Source organism: Bos grunniens, chromosome 18 (assembly GCF_055505025.1).
Source record: "Bos grunniens cultivar Pamir isolate PY7600 chromosome 18, Bosgru_T2T1.0, whole genome shotgun sequence".
In the NCBI taxonomy this organism is placed as follows: Eukaryota; Metazoa; Chordata; class Mammalia; order Artiodactyla; family Bovidae; genus Bos; species Bos grunniens.
Genome location: NC_141182.1, coordinates 53,516,055 through 53,539,846, shown reverse-complemented (window position 1 = coordinate 53,539,846; position 23,792 = coordinate 53,516,055). Strand labels below are relative to the sequence as shown.

The following is a 23,792-nucleotide window of genomic DNA, read 5'->3' as shown; positions in this document are numbered from 1 at the left end:
TACACGTAAATCAACAGTTCCCGAAGGAAAGGGGGAGGTGCCCATCCCTGAAGCGAGGAGCGGATTGGCTTCTCGAAGGCCGCGCCCCCAAAGGCAGAGCTGGAGGGCATTTGGAAATGGCTAGTATTTCCCTCGGAGAAGGCAATGGCAACCCACTCCAGTACTCTTGCCTGGAAAATCCCGTGGACAGGGGAGCCTGGAGGGCTGCAGTCCATGGGGTCGTGAAAAGTCAGACACGACCGAGCGACTTCACTTTCATTTTTCACTTTCATGCACTGGAGAAGGAAATGGCAACCCACTCCAGTATTCTCGCCTGGAGAATCCCAGGGACAGCGGAGCCTGGTGGGCTGCCGTCTATGGGATCGCACAGAGTTGGACACGACTGAAGCGACTTAGCAGCGGTATTTCCCTCCTTCAACCTATGCGGTTCTACAACAAAATGGTTTGAATCAGTCCCGCCTTCTTTTCCTCTCCATGGTCGTGAATATCTGCCCAGTACTGTCTTGAATGGTGGCCTGGAGCTACTTACTAAGTAAGGCTTCTATTCTGCAGCCTCCGCCGAAGGCGGAGGTCGCTATAGCAACGGGCCACGCCCCACTCGCTGGTTAGGTTTGCGCAGGCGCGCGCGGAAGTGGGCCGTAGGAAGAGGAAGTCCCGCCTCTGGCTCTCTGTTCCGAAGGCACACCACGGAGGAGACGGTAGTGACTTGAAAACGCGGTCACCATCATCATGTGAGGCCGGGCTGGGTTTGGGTGGCGACAGTGGGGTTGAGGGTGTAAATTTGGCTTCTTACCGGTTGGAGGGGGTAGGCAGAAATGGGAGCGGAAGCAAACATTTGGGGGTAAAGTGGCGTATCTTTCTACTGATTAGTTGCGAAGGGACTCATTGGGGCCTTTGACGGATCCTGACTTGGGAGAGGGGACAGCTTTATCAGATAACAGGGTGGGCTTTCCCAAATAAGCAATCTTATTGAACTGAATTTTAAGAGGAAGCGTTTTTACGAATTAAAAACCTGGGAGATGAGGAATACGGACTTGTAGGAAAAGTGGTCTTAAGGTAAGAGGCTTAGCTGGAGACAATTGGCTTTTCGATCACATCCGCCATTTGTACGGATAACGAGTTATGGGGGTGATTTTACTTATATATTCACTCAACAGTTATTTATTGAGTGTTTGGGTATTAGGCTGCTTTAGACACATAGATTATTATCACTGAATTACTCCGCTTTCCCCAAGGAAAAAAAATCCTCTTCTACATCTTACGGGATGGCAAGAGGCAGGCAGGAAACGTGCTGGTAATAAATATGTAAATTCTAGAATGTGTTAGGGAATAGGGTTGTGAATAAAGAAATAACAGAGCAGGGTAAAACAGTGTGGAATGTCACTTTTGAGAGACAGAACACATAAAGGAGGGAACACTTGAGCAAAAACCTGAAGAAAGTGAAAAAGCAAACCACAAAGATATCTGGGGAGGTACCTAGGCAGAGGGAAAAGTGAATAGAGGGGCCCAAGAAGGTTTGCCTAATATCTTCAAGAACCGCTGAAGAGGCCATTGTGCCTGGAACAGAGTGAGGGTAAAACCTGGGTTTTACTTTTTACACTGAGAGGAGAGCCATGAGAGGGTACTGAAGAGTGAGATGATTCTTGACACAACCCCTGAGACTGCTCTGTGGAGGGCAAACTGTTGGGGAGCGTGGGTGGAGGCAAGGAGACCTCTAGGAAAGAGATGATGGAGGTTTAAGCCAAGGTAAGAAATTCAGATTCTTATAGGTTTTAGTGGCAGATGACTGGATTTTCTGACAGACTGAATGTAGGATGTGAGAGAAGAGTCAAGTTGACAGCAGGGCTTTTGCTCAAAGAACCAGAGGGATGGAGTCACCATTGACAGAGATGAGGAAGGCTGTGGATAGTATAAGTTGGGGTTATGGGCGGTCTGGAGTTCAGTCTAGGACATGCGAGGATTGGAAATATCCATTAGGCATCCAAGTGGTGATACCAAGAGAGAGGACTGAGTAGGAGGAGAGGGATATGTGTCGGGGAGACACCGAGGGAGAGGCCATGAGCACCCAGGCTGTGGGCCTTCTCACCTCTGGGTTCCGTACTTGTCTTCTCAGGAGTCTCCTCAACAAGCCCAAGAGTGAGATGACCCCAGAGGAGCTGCAGAAGCGGGAGGAGGAGGAGTTTAACACGGGGCCACTCTCCGTGCTCACGCAGTCAGTCAAAAACAACACTCAAGTGCTCATCAACTGCCGTAACAACAAGAAGCTCCTGGGCCGCGTGAAGGCCTTTGACAGGTGAGCACCAGGGTCTGGGGAGGTATGCTGTCCGGGCCTCAGTTTCCTTACCTGTGAAATATGCGTCATAATAATATCCTCCGGAAGAGTCATGAGGCTTCAGTAATACTGTGTATGAAAAGCACTTGGCTAAGTACCTAACACATGATAAATGCTCAGTAAACATATGCAGCCTTTAGTTAGCATTTGGGAAGTGCTTTCCTCACCATAGATTACTATACAGCAAGATACAGAGCTTTCCCAATTTTTTTCTTTTCTTTCTTTCACTCAGTCAAAGTTCCCTATATCCATCTATCCCTTTATGTGCGTGCATGAGGGCTAAGTCGCTTTAGTTGTGTCTGAATCTGTGCAACCCTATGGACTGTGGCCCACCAGGCTTCTCTGTCTATGGGATTCTCCAGACAAGAATACTGGAATGGGTTGCCATGCCGTCCTCCAGGGGATCCTCCTGACCCAGGGATCGAACTCGAATCTCTTACGTCTCCTGCATTAGCAGGCAAGTTCTTTACCGCTAGAGCCACCTGGGAAGCCCCCTGTCCCTTTACCTTGCTTTAATTTTTCTTCATAGCACTGACTACCACTGTTTACCTGCTTCGTGTTCTGCTCCCTTCACTAGCCTGCAGAGTTCATGAAGACAGGGCTCTTATCTGTTTTTTTTCATTGCTCTAATCATCGCAAAAGTTTGTTGACTGAGCCATTCCACACTGTCATCACACATGCCCATAACAAGACTACTGTGTTGATTCACTTAATTTTCACAACAGCCCTAGGAGGCAGGCACCATGAATGTCTCCATTTTAGAGAAGAGGAAACTGAGGCACAGAAGGTGAAGTCCTTTGCCTGAGCCTTGGAGCCCTGGCTGTCCCCCTTCCTGGGGGCAGTGCCGCCCAGAGGAAGGGTCAGGACGCACCCCTCACTCACTCCTGCTGCCTCCTCGTCCCCACCAGGCACTGCAACATGGTGCTGGAGAACGTGAAGGAAATGTGGACGGAGGTCCCCAAGAGCGGCAAGGGCAAGAAGAAGTCCAAGCCCGTCAACAAGGACCGCTACATCTCCAAGATGTTCCTGCGCGGGGACTCTGTCATCGTGGTCCTGAGGAACCCGCTCATCGCTGGCAAGTAGGGGCCTCCTCCCTGCTGTCAGAACTTGCCCCCCGGTTTTGCGAAGACGTGCCCTCTATACTTGAAATAATAAAACCGTGCGTTTTTTCTAGCGGCCTCTGCCTGTTCCCAGGGCCTAGAGAGCGGAACAGACCCCAGGGAGGGGTGGCAGGGTGTGGGGCCAAGCATGGGCTCAGGCCTCTCTGAACAGGTTAAGAGGCCCAGTCTCTGCCCCTTCCAGGCCTTAATTTTCCCATCTTGCGGTCTTCTGTGTTTTAAACTTTTTTCTACCTTCTCATCACTTTCTCCTCCTCCTCCCCACCTCTCAGTAAGTCACTCTCTCTCAAAATTTTTTTTCACTCTTTTTTTTTTCCCCCATTTGTTTGAACAGTCTGTGCCCAGCCCTGTGTTGCCATGCTGGGGACACAGCAGAGCCCAGAAAAGCCCCCAACCTGCCCTCACTGAGCAGAGGTTAGAGCAATTAATACTGACAGCATTTGTAGCTGACACCTGCTGAGCTGTGAGAGCACCAGGCCCTAGGCTCTGTCTGTTGCTACGTCTCTACACCTCTGAGCAGGCACTGTGATCCATCACCTCCAATTCCAGGGGCAGGGGCTGAGGCAAAGAGTGGTGATGGTGCCTCCCCAGGGGAATCCAGCCCAAAAGTGGTGATGCCGTGATTCAAATCCCTGTTGCTCCTGAGCCAGTGGCTTAACCCCTGAACTCTGCCCTCAGATCACAGCTTCGTGAGCCCTGAGAGAAATTCTCTGACAATTGTAGAGAGGTGGAGGTGGGAAGAAAATAGCAACCCACTCCAGTGTTCTTGCCTGGAGAATCCCAAGGACGGGGGAGCCTGGTGGGCTGTCGTCTCTGGGGTTGCATAGAGTCAGACATGACTGAAGCGACTTAGCAGTAGCAGCAGCAGGAGGTGGGAAAGGAGGTCCTGGCTTATTGTGGGTGGATTAAGGGAAATCCCTTTAGTCTTTCTCTGAAGCATATCCATTATGCTCCTCCCACCCGCATCTCTCTCCGAGTTCTGTCTCTGCATCTCTCTCTGTATTCTCCAGAGAGGGCCAGGTGCCAGGCTGGTGCAGTTCCTAGGCACGAGGTCAGGATCCAAGGAGATGTCTGACACGCTGAGCTCTGGAAGGCACAGCCTGAGTTATCCCAAGAGCCCATCAGCAACAGGGCTGAGGACCCTGCAGTAGAAGAAGGCCTCACACATGCAGGGAGATGGCTGTGAGGTTATAAGGGTGCATGTTCATGTCTAATTGAAACACCCATCTGAGGGATAGATACCAGAGCCATCCCATTTTATCGATGAGACAGCTGAGGCCCAGAGAGGGTAAGCGACTTGCCCAGGATCACTCAGGAAATAAGCCGAATTCAAACCCAGGGAGCCAGACCCTGTGACTGGGAGCGGGGCAGGATGGAGCCATGATATCCTAATCTTTAAAGCATGGCGGGGAGGGGACGGTGCTGCTGCAGAAATCTTCCCCCTGGATTTGATGATTGTTTGGAGCCTGGGATAGCACAAGCCCTGGGGTCACACTCCTGGGTTTGAGTCCCAGTCGCACGTCCCTCCTGTCTTCCCCAGGAAGTAGCAGGTCCTTTTCCTGCTTTGCCAGGCTGAGAGCAAAGATTCTAGCCTAGGGCTAGAACTGATGACCCTGCCTGTCATCCATCGTCTCTATCCAGCCATCTGCCCAAATAGTTTCTAATCCCCTCTTCCAATTCAAGTGTGTGAAAGTGAAAACAGGTTGCAGGAAAAGCACTAGGCAAACCGGCCAAGTGTGTTCCATGCACCGGTGAGATCCTCTTAGGAACTTGAGGCCGTCCTGGGATGTCGGTGTGATCATTTCTGTTTTCCCGAAGTGAACCTGAGGCATTTCCCCCAAGTCACATAGCTGAACAGTAGCCAATCTAAGATTTGAGCCAGGCTGGTTCCTGCAGCGTTAGTATTCCTCCACCATCTTTCTAGAGAAGCAGCTTTCAGAAAATGTTGGGTCTGTGGACTTCCCTGATGGGTCCAGTGGTTAAGAGTCTGCCTGTCAACGCAGGGGACACTTGCATTGTGTCTGAACCTAACATGGGTTCAATCCCTGCTCTGGGAAGATTCTGAAACTACTGAAGTCCACCGCTGCTGAGAAGCCTGTGTGCCTAGAGCCCAAGCTTCGCAGCAAGCGAAACCAGCGCAGTGAGGACGCCACATACAGCAACTAGAGAGTAGCCCGCAGTTGCCGCAACTAAAGAAAGCCCGCGTGCAGCAACGAAGACCCAGCACAGTCACAAATTAATTTTTTTAAAAAAAGAACATGATCGTCACATGCACAATTTTAATCATACACACTGCAAATAGTTTAAATAGCAGGCGATCACAGGAACGTTCCCAGTTGGGGCTTAAGCATGGAGAATGGTAGCGGCATGGTGTCCATGATCTCTTGGCGACTCGAATCTCTTGAAGTTAGGCAGCACTGCTCTCCAGAGGGTGCAGGGCCACCACCAGCACCTGGCCACACAGCCTGCCCTCCCTACTGTCATCTCCCTTATGGCCTGGCCAAGATTTCCCCACCCCAAAAGCAACTGTTTTTCTCATGCTTTATTTACAAGGACCCAGCTCTCAGGCCCCACCTTCCCAGAACCCACAAGAGGGGCCCAGGAGGGCCGCATGCTTCAAAGGACATTGAATTCAGCGGCCGTGAGCCATATCTGTCCAGAGAGCTGGGGACCCCAAGGAAGCGAATCAACAACACCCAGGTGCTAACTGAATCTAAGTGTGTGTCTGTGATGGGGAGCAATTTAGGAGTGAGAGTCGTGTGTGTGTGTGTATATATATACGTGGCCCAGCCACATTGAGGCTGCTGGCTTCCCCCCTAAATCTCATAGTTCCCAGGGGCCACCAAAAAGGGTAGGTATGTCTCCAGGTGGCAGTGGGCCTGGCCTCCAGATGTCGATTTCAGCACTGGTGCCTGCCGTGAAATTGCTTGTTTCTATCCACACTCAGAATCCTCTCTGGACCCCAGTGCCCACTCACATTTCTATCTCTAATCTTTGCTATGAGCTCCAGACCCTTATTTCCAGCTTAACAAGTCCAGAGAGCACTCCTGGTACTCCCCACCTCAAACCCCATCTCCCTCCCTCTTTCCTCTCTCCATCCCAAACTGAGAAATCATCCCTGGAGTCTCTCCTTCTTCAGCAAATCCTCTCAGTTCTACCTTTAAACTAGCTCTAGAATCCAACCATTTCACACCCTATGTGGCTGCCACCCCGGTCCTGCTAACATCACCTCCCACCATTCTCAGACTCCTGACTGGGCTCCCAGCTGCTCCAATAGCCCCTAATAATCCATCCCCCGACAGGGCAGATGGAGCGGTCTGTTTAACACCTTAGCCCATTCCATTAGGAGACACTCCAAAGAATCTTCCATGAACTTGGAATAAAATGCCCACTCTTCTGTCCCCACCTACTTCTCTCTCCCCATCTGTGGGCTGTGACTCATCCCGCTGCAGCCTCGTAGGTCACCTCTCTCTTCCTCAGACAGCCAAGCTCCTTGCCCCAGGGTCTTCGCAGGTATTCTTCCTTCTGCCTTAAAACCTCGTCTGCCAATTCTTTGCAAAGCTGTCTCCTTCACCTCTTTTGGGCATGACTTCAAAGTTGCTTCATCAGAGATGCCCTGGACCACACTAGGTCCCCTTCTAACCTTTCTTCCTAAGCCATCCCACAGTGTACATAGTATAATTTAATTTGGCCTCACCGCCTGTTTCCCCCACTCAGTTGTGATCTCTAGGAAAACAGGGGCTTTTCTGTTTCCTTCCCCGCCCCCAGTCCCAAACCCCCGCCATTTACCCAGCGCCCTCCAAGCCAAACCTGGTACACAGCAGGCGCTCAATAAATACATGCTAACTGAATGGACCCAAGAATCCCGCTGCCTAGCAGTAACTTTCTAAGACGTGGTTGGCCTCACCCCCAGGACCTGGGAGGGTCCTTGAGCACAGAGCGCGGCCGGAGGCGACCTGGCCCGGGCCGGAGCCAGAGGGCAGGGTCCGGAAGACGGGCTCGGGGCGCTGGCGCGGCTCCTCGCTGAGGCTGTGGCGCAGGCGGCAGCGGTGCCAACCCCGGCGGATCTCCGACTGCACCTGAAACCGGACGGCGCTCAGAGGCGGCGGCGCGCGCGCCATTCCCTGCGCGGCCGGCAGAGGGCGGGGGCGGCGGGCCGCGGCTCTCCCTACCTCCTTGTTGATGAAGCAGTAGAGGACGCTGACCAGGAAGCCCTGCCGTGGGGGGAGCGGGGGTTAAACTGGGAACAAGGGCAGGGTTATAAACACCCCTCAGTGAGCTCTGACCCTTTACAGGCCCAAACCACCTCGCCCGTCGCCACATCGGTCCCAGATTATTGCAGTCACCCTTTCCCTGGCTCCTGACTTTCCCCCTCCCCTTGTCCTCGTCAATTTGCAGAGCCATAAGGGCTGGAGATTAAGAACATGTAACCCCAGAGGCTGACTGCTTGGATGTGATCACTGCTTCTCACTTTCTTCCCCACTTAGGCAAGCTGCTTAACCCCTCTGTGCCTCAGTTTCTTCATCTGGAAAATGGAACAATAATACAGTGGTGGTGCTGAGATTTAAGGTATTATTAATACACAAGAAGCTCTAGTGCACGTCACATAGTTAAACCTTTTTCTAAATCTTATCATAACTTACTACATGACATATTGGATTTATTTATTTGGCCGTGCTGCAGGGCTTGCGGGATCTTAGTTCCCAGACCAGGGATGGAACCTGGGCCCTAGACAATGAAAGTGCTGAGTCCTAACCACTGTACAGTCAAGAAATTCCATAATAATAAACTTAAATAGGCACATCCAAAAAATTAATTTTGAAAATTAGTTTTATATTTATAATTTAGAAATTTAAATACATATAAAATGTATTTATAATTAATAAAGGAATTGATACATTAATGCAAGACAAGGGCTTCCCTAGTGGCTCAGATGTTAAAGAATCTGCCTGCAATGCAGGAGACCCAGGTTCAGTCCCTGGGTCGGGAAGATCCCCTGGAGAAGGGAATGGCAACCCACTCCAGTATTCTTGCCTGGATAATTCCAAGGACAGAGAAGCCTGGCAAAGTCGGACATGACTGACTAAGTATACAGTAAGATATTACTTATTATCACTTTCCACAATCCCATTAAAATCCAACTCTGATCACGTTCCTGTGCTCCCGTGGCTCCCAAATGACTCAGAGGAAAAGCAAAGGGTCCTCTCTAGGCCCAAGGATCTACCTGGGTACCTCACCTCTGTCCTATCCACCCACCCCCTGCTTCAGGCATGCTGGCCATGATAGTGCCATCATGATCAGTACTCTCTCTCACCTCAGGGATCTTGCACTTGGCATTTCTCTTCCTGGAACATTTCCCCCAAATATCTTCCTAGCGCATTCCCTCATCTTCTTTGGGTGTCTGCTCTAGTGTCTTTTCAGCAAGGTCTTCCCTGACCCCTGTCCATAATCCCTTCTTCTTTGTCATCTCTATTTTCTTGCCTTCTCATCCCTCCCTCCTTAAGGCACATCTCACCATCTGACATTCTGTGTATTTTACTTATATAGCATCTTTAGCATCTGTCTCTCCCACTAAAGGATAGGGACCATTGGGTTGGTCATATCCCCATAGTAAGCCTGGAAAAGTGCTTGGTATATAGTAAGTGTTCAATAAATTTTTGCTGAATTGATAAATGAACAGCCTTTTAAAGTGAAACTAGTATTGTCCCCACTTTAGAGATGGGAAAACTGAGGCCCAACAAGGTAAAGCAGGATGGAGACTAGGGTAGGACAAGCACAGGCAGGGTTGACCTTAAATATCAGTGGACATCTCCTTCCATTTGGCATGTTGGGGACTTCATATGCTTCGCCTTTTCCCTGGCCCTGAGGTGAAGGTCAAAAAGCTGGGAAGTGAGGACCCAGATTTGGTCCCAGCCCTGGCTGATCTCAAAGCCCTCGATCTTAACCAGGAGGCAGTACTGCTGGGGCTGCCGGGTCTCCTGCCTTCTCCCTGCTTCCCCAGTCAGGACAGAAGTGTAGAATGAATGAAAAAAATCCCATCTTCGCAGCCCATTCTGGGCTGCACCAGAGGATGTCTCTAACCCTCGTTCCTCTCTGAGTAGGAGGGCCCGAACTCAAAGGGCATAGCTCCTGCACCTCGCTTAGGCACCTGGAAAGAACTGAGGAAGATTTCAAAGCCGAGCTTGGCCAAGCGCAGGGCACCCCGGGCCTGTTCTTCAGTCACGGGAGCAAACACCACCTCGTGGACGCCCAGCAGGGGCACCAGCGTCAGCGTGGAGCGAGCCAGCCTGCGGGTAGAGGGTGGCAGTGATGCCGGGGTCCTGAGTCCCCCACCTTGCCCCCAGTCACCCTCCCCTCCGTCCCCACCTCAGTCGGTAGTCCGGGCAGCGCATCTGTCGCGTCCTCAGCTTTGACACGAGGATGCCAAGGATGCGGACAAAGATGAGAAAATTAATCTGTGGCGGGTGGGGGGTGGTAGGGGAGAGAGAGAGACTGAGCCAGTTCCCCGCCACCTTGGCTTCCCAGAATGGGAAATTCTTGAGACCAGCCTGGAGGAGATGGGACCGGTCGTACCAAGATTGTTAGGAGAATAGGGGTTCGTATGATCCACCAAATGGCTTTGATATCGTTCCGCTCCCAGCACCTGGGGGAGGGGGCGTAGAGCTGAGATAGACCAGAATACCTGAAGACTCACAGAATTGAGCACTTAACCTCCCCACCTTCCTTAAGGCCACACCCACATTCCCCTAAAGTCCCTGCTACTATTTAGGCCCAGCCCTCATCCCGCCCCTTGCAGTAGTCCTGGAACCCATCTTCCTAAGCGACTGGTTCCTTTAGACACCCTCCCAGGCTCCTAGAGACAATTAGAACCTCCCCACGATTCCGTCTCACCCCGCCCACGTCCCTCCAAGGACCGCCCACGTCCCTCAAAGCCCCGCCCACCTCCCCAGACCCGCCCCCCAGACCCCGCGACTCACTGCGTGTTCTCGAACAGGTACCTGACGATCACCCAAGGAATGACGAAAAGCGTGGGGGCCCCTGTGCAGACCCCAACCCCCGCCCCCCACCCCGCCGCAGCTGTCAGAGCGCGCACGGGCCCTGCCAGGCCCAAGACCCGCGGAATTCCCCCGCCGGGAAGGGGAGGCAGAGAATCCTAGAGAGACGAGGAGACCCCCTCAGGCAGACCAGCTAGGTAGTTTGCGGGAGGGGAAGCGCGCTGGGCAGGGCAGGGGACAGGGTCGGGGCTCACCCCAGCCGAGGAGCATGTAGCAGCGGAAGTGGCCCTTCTCGGAGCCTCCCACAAGCACGAGGAGACTGTGCAGGTAGATGCCTTCCACCAGCAGCCACGTGTAGTTGGCGCCCACGCAGTACTGGGTCACGATCTGGGCCGTGCGACAGGCAGCTAGGGCCTAGGGGGTGACCAGACAGGGGGAGAGGGCAGTCAGGGTCCCCTCCAAGCCCATCTCTTATCATCAAATATTCTCTTCCCATTCTGTATCACCAAAGGATGAAGTAGCTATCCTCTCCTCACTCATTCTGTTCTCTTTCCCTACGTGAACTCTCCCACTCTAACCTCTTTAACGATTGGTATCTTCCCTGGAGAAGGAAATGGCAACCCACTCCAGTATTCTTGCCTGGAAAATCCCATGGACGGAGGAGCCTGGTTGGCTACTGTCCATGGGGTCGCAAAGAGTCGGACACGACTGAGCGACTTCACTATCTATCTATCTTCCCTGGAAGCTCAGCTCTAAGGAATCCGCCTGCAATGCAGGAGGCCCTGGTTCGATTCCTGGGTCGGGAAGATCCGCTGGAGAAGGGATCGGTTACCCACTCCAATATTCCGGCCTGGAGAATTTCATGAGTTCCCCCCAGATTCCCCTGAATATGGACTCTCCCACGCCATCTCCTAAGAATTCAACTACTCCACCTTTCAAAAGGTTTTTCTCATCACCCACCAGCACATGGACTCTCCCACCCCCTTCTCTTTCAACAATTGGTATGGCCCAACTTGCTGCCAGACAGGTTCTCTCCCCACCCGCCCCTAGTCTCTAGTCTCTCCCACCTTGTCTCCCTGGAACAAATTGGTATCTGCCAAATCCCCCCATCGGTTAGTTTCTCCCATCCTCCCAACTTCTGTCTCGCCTCTAGAAGGGGCCTCTCTTATTGGTGCAAAACTCCAATGACGGGTGAGATACCGAGAGAAAGGGAATGGAAAAGTTCCAGTACAGGAGATAACGGGATGAGAGAGTTCAATGATGAGGGAGGCTGAGTAGGGAGGGTCCCTCTCTAGTTGTGTCAGAAGGGTCTAGAGAGATTAACAGAGATTAACAATAACATTATTGTTCTTTTTGTTGTTTCCTTGCTAAGTCGTGTCTGAGTTTTTTGTGACCCCGTGGACTGTAGCCCATCAGTCCCTTCTGTCTGTCCATAGGATTTCCCAGGGAAGAGCAGTGCAGTGCGTTGCCATTTTCTTCTCCAGGGGATATTCCCGACCCAGGGATCGAACCCATGTCTCCTGCATTAGTAGACAGATTCTTCACCATTGAACCACCAGGGAAGCCTGGTTGATAAGGTGAAAATTGCTCAGTCATGTCTGACTCTTTGCAGCCCCGTAGACTATACAGTCCATGGAATTCTCCAGGCCAGAATACTGGAGTGGGTGGCCTTTCTTTTCTCCAGGGGATCTTCCCAACCCAGGGATCGAACCCAGGTCTCCTGCATTGCAGGCTGATTCTTTACGTTCTGACCCACAAGGGAAGCCCGTTGATAGGGTAGGGAGGTAGTAAATGGAATGGGAACCCTCTGGCCCTACCAGAGGAGGCAGAATCTCAATTTGAGAAAGAGAAGGATGTTGCTCACCTGGTTCCACAGGGTAAGGACCTGATCCCCAGGGTAGGGACCAGGGGGAGGAAGCAGACGGTCCCGGGTGAGGATGGCAGCTGCCCGCAGCATGAAAGACGTGAACAGGTTGATGTGGATGTAGTTTCGAGTGCAGCGCAGCCGCCTGGGAGATTTGGGAGGCAGTCTGGGGGCCTGTCCATGGCCACACAGAGTCCCTTAAACCATGTCCCAGCCCTCCCCATAGAACCACCATTGGATACTTGTTGCCGGTGGAGCCTGACTACCCCCATCTTTCTGGGAAAACTGAAGCCCAGTCTCTGCTGCTTCTGTTCAAGGTTGGGGGGTCCCACCTGAAGGTACTCAAGATGAGCAAGGCAAACAGCAGTGTGGCAAGAGACAGGGAGTAGCCCACGGTGTACACAACCTGCAGCCGTTCCAAGGTCAGCCTTTGGTCCTGGGGGTGGAGGTGGGGGGAGAGGACACAGAAATAGAGCTCAGATACCGCAAGCCACAACTGCTGAGCCCGGACCGAAAAGCCGCAACTAAGACTAGACCCCGCTCACCGCAACTAGGGAAAGCCTGCACAAAGCAATGAAGACCTGGTGCAGCCAAAAATTAATGAATAAATTTTAAAAAGAAATAAAGCTCAACTCCTGCCCTTAGGCCATAAAGGAGCTGCTCTTTGTTCATACTCGCACCCCAACTTTTTGGGGGGGATCTATCAACCTTTTTTTGAGTGGGGCATTCCACCCCTCAACCCCAGGGCTGGGCATGTGACCAACGAATCAAAGCATGCTATCTAACACCACACACACACACACACACACACACACAGAGTGACTACTCAAGGGCAGGTATGCTACTCAAATCAGGCCAATGACGGTCATTCCTGGAACATTAAGTTGGAGCTATTGAGAAAAAAGCTCAGTCTGCCTATAGCATTGCTTGCAGGTGGAATGTGAGCCTGGTACCGATGGGGGCCACCTTTTCCACCCCACAGAAAAAAAAAAGAGGACACCATCATAGAGAAAAACATAAGTACAATATGGTGAGATTCCCAACTACATCATTTTAGCACCTAGATCCAGCTGTACCTGAAGCTGCAATCTTATAATTTTCAATCACAAAAGCCAATATCTTTTTCTTTCTCCTTCAAGAAAGGAGTTGAATTTCTATCACTTGGAACCCAGAGTCCTGAATGGTACAAGGGGTTTCAGGCTCTGTCTGAGGCTGCTGCTTTTCTACTGCTGCCTGGAAATCATACCCTGAAATCTCTCCTCTTCTTACCTGAAAAACCCCATTTTTCTCTGGGTTTTCACACTGAGAATGGTCTCTCCAAGGTCCCCATTGGCCATCACTGCCACATTGGCGGAGGACAAAGCCTTTAGCCACTGAGGGGAAACAAGGGAGGGAATCAGAAGCGCACAGAAAGAGATGGAGACAGAAAGACAAACTGAGGCAAAGGCAGAGAGAGATATCCAGTGATGATGATGATAAACCATAATATAGCATTTTACATGTAATAATTTAATATTCATAACAAGCCTATGAATTTGGTACTATCATAACCATCAATTCACAAATGAGGAGTTGAGGCATAAAGAAATTTCACTGGAAAAAACTCTGATGCTGGGAAAGATTGAAGGCAGGAGGAGAAGGGGACGACAGAGGATTGAGATGATTGGATGGCATCACTGACTCCATGGACATGAGTGTGAGCAAACTCTGGGAGACAGTGAAGGATAAGGGAGCCTGGGGTGCTGCGGTCCATGGGGTCACAAAGAGTCGACACAACTGAGCAGCTGAACAACAACCCCAGGTCACACTGCTAGTTAGGCAAGGAAGACCAAGATGTGCAGAGACAGACTCATGAAAAGGAGAGAAAATAACCTGGTGGCCGTCAGAAAGATACAGAGACAGATAAGGGACGTTATGTGGAGGGACACACAGACGGAGACACCCAGCCCAAGAGGACCAGGGGAGCTGCGGGGGAGTGGCGTCTGGGACCAGGGTTAGGAGGGAGATCTTTGTGTCAGAGGTGGGCCTGGGGTCCACCCGGCAGCTCACCGTGACCGTGCCAGGGCAGATACCAAGGGCAGGAAGCACGGGCAGTGGCGTTGGGTGCAGTGTAGTCCCAGCAGACGTACATATCGAAGGACCCGTTACAGGCGAGGCCTGGGGTGGGCGTGGGGGCCAGAGTTCGGACAGACCTGCTGTAACTCGAGCCCAAGGAGTCTCTGCCCTGCACACACAAGCCCCGCCCAAGCCCCGCCCACCTGGAGTGGTCGCGTCCCTGCTCCTTCGTAGCTCCTCCCACCAGGCCCGAGGCCCCGCCCATCTTTCGAGCCTTACTCTGGGCTCCTCCCACCAAGCGAGTTCCCGCTACAGATGCTTCCCAGTCAGTAAGGCCCTTCCTAGACTCCACCCCAAACCCCGCCCCCTTCGCCGTCCACTTTAGGTCCCACCCACCGAGTGTAAGCCCCTCCCAAGACCCCTCCCCTTTCAAGCTTCATCTCTGGTTTCTCCCACGAGGCCCACTTTTACCCCAGACACTCAGACTTCCCTTTCAGGCCTTGGCGGCATGTCAGTCCCAGGCCGGCCTCAAGGCCATCCCTCTCAGCCCCAACCCTTTCCTTACCCCCAGTCCTCCACCCCTGTCACACCTGCTGGGGGCTCCGAGGCCTCCAGGGTCTCCTGGCACTCCCTGCGGTACCGCTCCCAGCGCTGGTACAGCTCTCCCGCTGTCTGCCCCTCAGAGCCTGCCTACAAAAAGAGAGAAGGAAGGACCACACCCACCCCCCCCACCTCGGCCCGCGCCTCGACCCGAGCTCCCAGGCAGCAAGATCCCTGAGGGCCAGAGATACCCTGAAGGAACTTGAAGCGGCTGTCCTGTTTTGCTCAGGCGTCTTGGGTGGCTTAGAAACCTCTTTTAAGTCTTGAGGGGTGCCTAGAAACCACCAGGGGAGTTGCTGTGGGGAACTAAAAACCTTCAGGAAAATGAGGAGACGGAGGTGGCTGGATATTATCAGGAGGATTTGAGGGGAGTGGGGGGTGAGGGAAGAAGAAGGACTAGAAACAACCATCAAAACTTGAATCTGGGCAGGTGGGGAGCCTTGAAACAATCTTCCCGGTGGGATACGACTTAAAACCGGCCCCAACATCCCTCCAAGCCTTGAGATCCTTGGCTCCTCTGGTTCTCACCTCCGCGCTCCGGAGCAGCGGCTCCCACAGCGAGAGCAGAAGCAGCAGCCACCAGGGTGGACAGGTGGGCATCGTGTGGGCAGCAGGGCATGGGGAACGAAGGGTCCGGTCACGCAAGGGCAGCCGGGTCTGGGGGTCCGAGGCAGAATCAGGAGCCTCTGCCTCCTCTCCCAGCCCCAGCGCCCTCTGCTCAGGGAATCACGTACCCCGGAGACAGCGCCCCCCACAACTACGAGGGATGATTTGGGGCCGGGGGTGGGGGTGGTGAGTCTTGAGGAGTGGGCGGAGACCGATCTCCAACACCTGATTCCCCGGCCCGCCCCCGGCTGTTGCTGGGGCAGCGGTGATGGAAGGGGAGTGTTTGCAGAGGGTGCGGTTGCCTTAGAGTTGCGCTGGACGGGAAGCTCCAGGGTCACCTACAGTCTAGACCTAGAGACTCGAGGGAACCTGGGGACCACCTTGGAGAGGAGGGCATGTAGCTCGAAGTGACTCTTGGACTTCCCACTCTCCCAGCTCAAAGGGTTTTCAAATCACGGATAGGAACCCGACCTTATCAAACATTTCCGGCTGCGGATAAAACCCAGAGTTAATGGGACAATGGTTCTCCTTAGGGACTAGAAAGGTGAGGGGCCCAGATGCTTGGAAATCAGTCTACCCCCCAACACACCACATCTGGCACCATGCAGGGAAAGGAGGAAACAGGAGGATGTCGGCTGGAGCTCCAGAAACACACGAATCAGAAATGCTTGAGACAAACATAGAAACTGAGAGACACAGAGACAGACAGAATGAGACACACTGCAAGAGACTAGAGACCAAAAAGGAGAGGAAGACAGAGACAAAAATGTGGGCTCGGAGACAGAGAGAAGGTAGAGACATGGAGAGACACAGAGAATGGGGGTCAGAGACGGAGATACAGAACTAGCGGCTAAACAGGGATTTGCGACGTGGCGACAGAGATACTGAGAGATAGATAGGACATAGACCGTGGGCACAGAGAAGCTGAGACAAAGGCACAGAGCAAGAGGGCTCCAGAGACGTGAGGGGACACAGGGCAGGGGAGTGGCTGAGATGGGGGAGCGCTCACCTGTTCCCAGCTCTCCTCTCAATCACTTGCTTCTGACGCTGTCGCCTCCACGGCCTCGCCTGGGCTCCGCGGGAGGTGACAGCCTGGGGTAGGGGTAGGGGGCGGGGCCAGGGCGGGCCAAGGAACAGGAGCGGGGAGCTGGGGCAGAGACCTGGCACAGGGGGCCAGTCATCTGTGAGTATCACAGCCACTCAGGGTCGCATGGGGGAGCACAGTCACAGAGTCAGCATCCTGAGGACCCCCTCTTCCAGCGCGCACAGCCTCTCACGTTGTCCCACTTGTCCCATCCAGCCACCACACGCGAGGCCATGCACACAATGTCACACACGATCCCATACACTGAGCCGCCGGGAGGCACAGAGTCTTATATACTGCACCTCACTGAACCTGTTCTTCATATTCATTCATAGTCCCACAGTCCAGCGTCACACCCCGTGAGCCAAAGGTTCTCCCCCACAGGTTGACAGTCATTTGTGATACAGTGACACACAGCCACGCACTCTGGGCATGGACTCTTGCACTCACACAGCAACACAATCACAGCTTCCTACAGTTCCCATGATACTGTGTCCACCACGCATACATTCACACCATCATTAAATCACATCACAAATACTGTCTCCCCCAACTGGCCTGAGTGCCCCCATGAGGACAGGGAAGGCATCTGTCACCACTGGGTCCCCAGGGTCACTCAGCACAAGTTGGGGCACAGAGCGGAGGCTGTTGATGACATAAAGGCAAACAGTTATAGGTGATTGTCATACAATCCTTTAATGACAGTCTGAAAATTATATATACAATGTTACACAATTCCACTCATTAATGTGCTCACACAACGTCTCACACACTTCACATAATTACCAACAGAGTCCACAGTCACATTCCAACAATACATGTTCTTCAAGTGTCTCTAAGGCACACACTCCCATGAGCTCTGGATGTTACATTGTCATCCTCAGTCACGCCCAGTGCTAAGACATACAACTGGCCATCACAGCCTCACTTGCACTCACAAGTCGTATACAGCCACCCGCAGTCGCACAGTTGTGCACAGGATTGCACACTATCCTCCTACCACCATGCACGAACCCACAGCCTCATGTGGTCTCCCAGTCACAGTCACCACTGAATCACACACCTCCTCAGAGTCTCCACTTCCAGTCTCTTCCTTTGCCCTAAAATATGGAAAATATTTGGCTTAGAAACTGAATCCCGGCTATCAGCACTCACTTCCCCCTTGAATGCAAACCACCAATTCCTGCACATTAATAATACTAGTAACATTCATGAGCACACACTCCCCGGGGAGCTGGAAGATAAATGGGACAGAGGTGAGTCTGCCCATTTTGCAGAGGAGAAACTGAGGCCCAGAGGCCCCAGGAGGGGCAGAGAGTAAGGAGTGGTGTGAGATCCAGCACTAGAGGCTGGAAAGAAACAGTCTCAGGGAGGGGGAGTGACATGGGGGCTCCTGGCTTCCTGACCTCCAGCTGGCCTCCTGCTCTCTGCCCCACATTCCTGGCGCCCTCTGGGTCCTGGGAAAGGCTCGGTTCATGGAGTGGAGAGGAGAGGAGTCTGAGAATGCCAGACACCTCGGGAAGAGGCTGGGGTTGGGAGGGAGCCTCTCCTTGGTCCCAAGAGGGTCTGGGGTCACTTGCTGAGGATGGGAAGGTGGGGGGAGGCTGGAAAGGGGGAGAAGAGGGACTGGGTGTGAGAGGGGGAAGCAGGGGAGAGGAACTGAGGTGATGAGAAAGACAGGAAAAGAAATCAAGGACCAAGAAAGAGCAGAGACAGACAGAGACAGGAAGAGGCAGAGATGAGGGAGACCAGGAAAAAGAGATAGAGAGAAAGAATCAAGAGAGACAGAGAAGTAGAGAGAAATATACAATAAGAGAGAGACAGAGAGAAAAAATCAGGGAAGACAAAACGGACCAAGAAAGGGAGAGAGAAAGAAGAGATACAAACTGAGAGACGAGACTCTGAGAGATGGAGATGAGGTGGGTGGAGGGAGGGAGAGCCTGAGAGAGACAACCAGGACAGGAGCCTGGGGATGAGCAGGCTGGCCCCTCCCTCATGAGTCCCTCTGGGCAGAATAGAGCACTGTGTCCGGGAGTGGGTGTGGAGGACAGGAGGAGGGGTGTCTGGGTCCCCAACTGGCCCCCTGCTCATCTTAGCCCTCCTGGGGGCTTTTACATTCTCCCAGGGCCTGGGGAGGAGGTAAGAGGGCCTCAGGGGTAGCCACACGGGCCCTCTCCAGTCCCCATGCTCAGGGCTTTGGAAGCTGCAGGCAGAGAAGCGGTCATGCCCTCTCCCCTTGCCCTTCTTCTCTCTCCATGCCCCCTTCAGTCCCCTTGATCCAAGAATCTCTTCTTTCTCCTTTCCTCCAAGCCTGAGTACAGTTTTTCCATCTTCCTTCCTTGTTGGCTGCGCTGTATTTTCTCTTCTCTTCCCTCTGGATTTCCTTCTGCCCCCTCCTCATTTCTCTTGCTCGCTCCACTCTTCAGCTCAATTTCTTCTTGCCTATCTTGAAGCTTTCTTCTTTCTCATCCCTCTTTTCCCATCGCCTCTCAGGGTGTCTTTCTGTCTGTTTCCCTTTCTCCATGTCCCCTGGTCCCGGGTCTCCAGGCTGTTGTTCCCTCCACCCTAGCCACGACCAGGCAGTGTTCCCCCCCACCTCAGGATGCCATGGTGGGGAGGAATCTGGGGTGGGTTGTGCCTCCCCCCATGGGGCTGCCTGGCTAAGAAGAGCCTGCGGGGAGCAGGCGGGGGCCTGGAGTGCCGGCAGATGGTGCAGGAGAAATGAGGCAGAGAGAGATGGGGAGAGGGGGGGCCCCATAGGGACTGAGGCCAGAAATGGGAGGCTGAGATGGCCCCCTGAGATTCAGGACTGCAGAGAGACAAGGCCTCAAAGACAGAAACCCAGAGAGAGACACACACATGCACACACACACACAAATAGAAAGAGATTCAGAATGTCAGAGACTGAGACTGAGAAAGACACAGCTGAAAATATAGGGACCCTTAGAGAGAAGGAGGGACAGAGATTCAGAGAGGGACCTAGGGGTGACACAGGATCCGGTGAGACACAAGCCGACAGCGCTCCAGAGATGGGGGTACATGGAGAGAAAGATTAACAGATGACCTAGAGAAAGATAGGAACCCAGAGACACAGATCCAGAGAGGAGGGCCTAGAGAGACCAACACCAAAAACACGGGACCGGAGAGAGAGACAAAGACCCAAAGAGAGATGGAGACATAGAGACAGGATAAATACCTAGAGAGACACAGAGACGTGGAGAGACATAGAGGTGGAGACCCAAAGAGAGAAAGCAAAGGACAGAGAGAGAGACTCAGAGAGATGGGAGCAGAGGTATCCAGAGAGATAATCAGGGACAGAGACGAAGAGATGGTCCAGAGAGAGCGCAGAGGGTGGGGAAAAAGACTTGGAACGCAGATAAATGGGGATGGGATAAACTCCCCAAGACTCAATCAGGTAGAGGTGAGGCAGAGACGACGCCTGGCTCCCCTCACCCTCTTCCAGGAGGGAGGGTGCTCCCCCTGACCCTGCCTCTCTTCCCTCCCCCCTTGCCCCCCGCCCCGCAGCACGTCCCCAGTCTCCATAGCAACCTTCCCAGATCCTGAGGGCAAATATTGTCCTGGACAGAATCAGCCGGACTGTGTTGACATAATCTCTTGCTGGTGGGGTAGGGGCTCCAGGGAACCAAGAGGCCAGGATCGGTGTGTGTGTTGGGGGGTGGAGCAGGAAAGCAGAGGGGCTCTCAGCTGGGGCCCGGAAGACAACTTCAACCTCTCCACACCTCGGTATCAAGGTGAAGTTTTCGCCGCCCTGGGGGAGAAGCCGCTGGGAGTTTCAAACCTGAATTCCCGGCTGCCCCCTGGTGGTGGTGCGTGAGCCGTCAAGCCCATTTTCTGGCATCACGGAAAGCAGGCTGACCGAGGCACTTTCCTCCTGGTTATTTATTTATTTTTTATTTTATTTTGGCCGCACGGGGCTTCTGGGATCTAGTTTTTCCGACCAGGGATTGAACCTGGGCTCTCGGCAGTGAAAGCGCGGAGGGAATTTCCCGTCCTGGTTTTTAGAATCTGGCTCTTCCTCCCTCTGCCCCCAGCCCCTACTCTGATCCAGTTCGCTTCTGGCCCCCGCCCCCCCCCACACCCCCCCGTTCTCCTGCCCCAGTCATGTCCTTCTTCCTTCCATCCATCACCTCCCGCCTCGACCTCCCCAGGGCAGCCAGGCTGTAAGAGTGGTCCTGCTAAAGCACAAACCTGCCGTGGTCCCTCCCCTGCTCAGAACCTGCCATGGCTCCCCAGTGCACTCAAGAGAAGAAAGCTCACGTTCCTCTCCACAGCCTTCCAGGCCTTTGCTGAGCTCTCCAGCCTCTCTCCATCACTTCCCAACTCTTCAGACTCTTTCCCACCCCCTCTTACCTCAGTCCCAGCAGTTTTCTCTGCCTTAAATATCTCCACCCAATTTCGGTCGAGTGTTCCAAGCTCACCTCAAAATTAGCTCATTCATTCAACACATAATGATTTCCTCTCCTGGATCGTGAGCTCTGAGAAGGTAGGGCTGGGGCTGTCTCAGTCACTGCTGGGTCCCCAGCATCTCCCAACACTGGTTCGGCACAGAGCTGGGTTCGGTACAGAGCTGGGTTCGGCACAGAGCTGGGTTCGGTACAGAGCTGGGTTCGGTTTACTTTATTGGGTACTTGTTTTTTCTTTTTTTTGGCCATGGTGCGAAGCGTGTGGGATCTTTATTCCGTGACCAGGGGTCAAAACTGAAGCTCAGAGTCTTAACTACTTTACCAGCATAAAGAGGTTCCTTCACTGGGTACTTGTTATATATCAGGCCCTGGGCTTGACAATGCTGGGGACCCCAATGGCCAAGATAGTTCTTGCCCTGCCCTCATGGAGCTCCCAGCCCAGGCATAGACCTAAACAAACAGAAGGAGAGGTAGAAAGAAAAACAGGAAGAAAGAAAGAGTTGGAAAGACAGAGGAAAAAAAAAGACGCTGAGAGAGGAAAAAAAAACACAGTCCCAAATCAGAAATAGAAGTACTGCTACCCCTACTGCTGTCGAGTCACTCAGATGTGGCCCACTCTGCAGCCCCATGGACTGCAGCACGCCAGGCTTCTTTGTCCTTCACTGTAACCCAGAGTTTGCTTAGACTCATGTTCATTCGTCAGTAATGCCATCCAACCATCTCATCCTCGGTCTCCCTCTTCTCCTCCTGCCTTCAATCTTTCCCAGCATCAAAGTCTTTTCCAATGAATCAGATCTTCCCATCAGGTGGCCACAGTATTGGAGCTTCAGCTTCTGCATCAGTCCTTCCAATGAATATTCAGGGTTGATTTCCTTTAATATTGACTGCTTTGATCTCTTTGCTGTCCAAGGGATTCTCAAGAGTCTTCTCCAGCACCACAGAACTACTACCACTAATTAACAAATAATAATAATAGGTACCATATTTATTAATAAGTACCATATTGGGCATTTTACATGCACGTATCTCACTTGATCCTCATAACAGACCTTCAGCAGAGGCTTTTTTTCCCCCTAAACTGCAAGGCATATGGGATCTTAGTTCCCCGACCAAGGATCAAACCCATGTGCCCTGCAGTGGAAGTTCAGAGTCTTAACTATTGGACCACCAGGGAAATCCTGACATCTTGGCGTGTCATCCTCGCCGCCCCACCCCACCCCTAACAGCCCAGCAGCCTAAACTCCTCTGCCTGTGGTTCCTTCATTCACACCCTGGCTCCCCTCACCTTCCCCAACTGCAGGCTTTGAAGTCCCTTGGGCTCCCTCCGTCCTCTGGGGACACTCCAGTAACAGCCTTTAGCACATTGCACATTTCAACCCGTTGCATATCGTTCTGTATGTAGGAGTCTGATTTCCCCTTTCCTAGAATCTGAGCTTAGGGAGGTGGAGGCTGGGAGAAATGGGAGTTGGGAAGGCAAGAAATCTGAGTTCCTGCTTTGTTTCTTCAGTAAGAAAATTAGCTGTGATCATAGAATGATAATGGCCCACGTCTATTTTAGTCATCACTTGGAACTTATTATTGATCTTTTAAAATTTATTTTTATCTAGCTGTGTCGGGTCTTAATTGCAGCATGTGGGACCTACTCCCCTGACCAGGGATCGAACCCAGGCCCTCTGCATTTGGAGCGTGGAGTCTTAGGGAAGTAAGTCCCTATTGACCTCACATAGTAGTTGTTCACTGGCACACGAACAGGGGTTGCTGCCTTTTACTTGTGCCTACTGTGTGCCGGACACTGTCCTCCTGTGTGATTTACCAATGTGGCCTCCCTGGGCCTCATGGAGGATACAGTGACAAACCGCCAACATCTGCCACAAGATTTGGTGCTCCCATTATCTCCCGATGCCATCTACCTCCTGCTCTCCTCTTCACATGGAAGCTCTCCACAGTTCCATCATCAACAGCCTTCTTGTTGCCAAACTCATGCCTACCTCGGGACCTTTGTACTTCATGTTCCCGCTGCCTGGAAAGTCACCCCCCTTCCCCCTGCCCCTGTGTGATTGCTTCCTGCATGTCGTTCACATCTCAGCTCAAATGTCACTTTCTCAGAAAGACTTTCTCTGGCCACACTCTCTAAATTAGCCTCAGCCTCCCATCCTTGACGATATCACTCTGTCTTATCTCTCTAATGCCAGGACCTGAAATGATCTTACAAGCTCTGTGCCTGTTTCTTCATCTATCAAATGGTGATGAAACTAGGGCTTGTGGTGAAGATAACTGAGTGCTTGGCACATAGGAAGTGCTCGGTAAATGTTATTATTAACACTCTTTATTTGTTTTGTGTATTGTGGTTTACCTCCTCCAGAAACTGCAGGGTCCATGAGAGCAAATTCTGGGGGCTGACTTGCTTATCACTGAAACTCTGGCACTTAGAGCTTGGCACATGATAGGCACTCAGTAAACATTTTTTAATGAATAAAAGAAGTCGGTTGGATATTTAACCTTCACTCCCCTCCTCCCTGCTGTTTCCAGATGTGGAAACCGAGGCTCAGGGTCACAATCAGACCCTGGTGGAGTCAGGACTCAAACCCAGGTCAATTTGGTTCTAAAGCCCTGAGCTTCAAGGCCTGGCTGTGTCCAGAAGCAAATCTCTTCTGATTTACGGTCACTTCCCAGGTGGGGCAGTTGGTAAAGAATCAGACTGCCAATGCAGAAGG

The 23,792-nt window shown here is 52.5% G+C and overlaps 2 protein-coding genes across 8 annotated transcripts; one reads left to right on the top strand and one right to left on the bottom strand.

Moving 5' to 3' along the window:
- Positions 1 to 670: 670 nt before the first annotated feature.
- SNRPD2 (small nuclear ribonucleoprotein D2 polypeptide) lies at positions 671 to 3,505 on the top strand. Of its 2 annotated transcripts, none has more exons than XM_086353198.1 (3): positions 671 to 731; positions 2,114 to 2,293; positions 3,241 to 3,505. In XM_086353198.1, coding segments are annotated over exons 1-3 (357 nt in total). In that variant the 5' UTR covers positions 671 to 729; the 3' UTR covers positions 3,416 to 3,505. The 2 variants fall into 2 exon arrangements, with proteins under 2 accessions (XP_086209324.1, XP_086209326.1); XM_086353200.1 differs by having other exon boundaries at positions 671 to 1,056.
- Positions 3,506 to 5,715: 2,210 nt separating this feature from the next.
- On the bottom strand, positions 5,716 to 17,524 carry GIPR (gastric inhibitory polypeptide receptor). Of its 6 annotated transcripts, none has more exons than XM_086353196.1 (13): positions 15,493 to 17,524; positions 14,955 to 15,054; positions 14,359 to 14,466; positions 13,579 to 13,682; positions 12,642 to 12,745; positions 12,310 to 12,454; positions 10,700 to 10,859; positions 10,428 to 10,488; positions 10,024 to 10,093; positions 9,817 to 9,905; positions 9,599 to 9,658; positions 7,623 to 7,664; positions 5,716 to 7,529 (listed from the first exon to the last, which is right to left on the bottom strand). In XM_086353196.1, exons 1-13 carry the CDS (start codon positions 15,562 to 15,564, stop codon positions 7,337 to 7,339), a joined length of 1,308 nt encoding a protein of 435 aa, XP_086209322.1. In that variant the 5' UTR covers positions 15,565 to 17,524; the 3' UTR covers positions 5,716 to 7,336. The 6 variants fall into 6 exon arrangements, 5 of the variants coding, with proteins under 5 accessions (XP_086209322.1, XP_086209319.1, XP_086209320.1 ...); XM_086353193.1 differs by having other exon boundaries at positions 9,599 to 9,737; positions 15,493 to 17,519; XM_086353194.1 differs by having other exon boundaries at positions 9,599 to 9,737; positions 14,955 to 15,238; positions 15,493 to 17,514.
- Between the last annotated feature and the right edge of the window lie 6,268 nt (positions 17,525 to 23,792).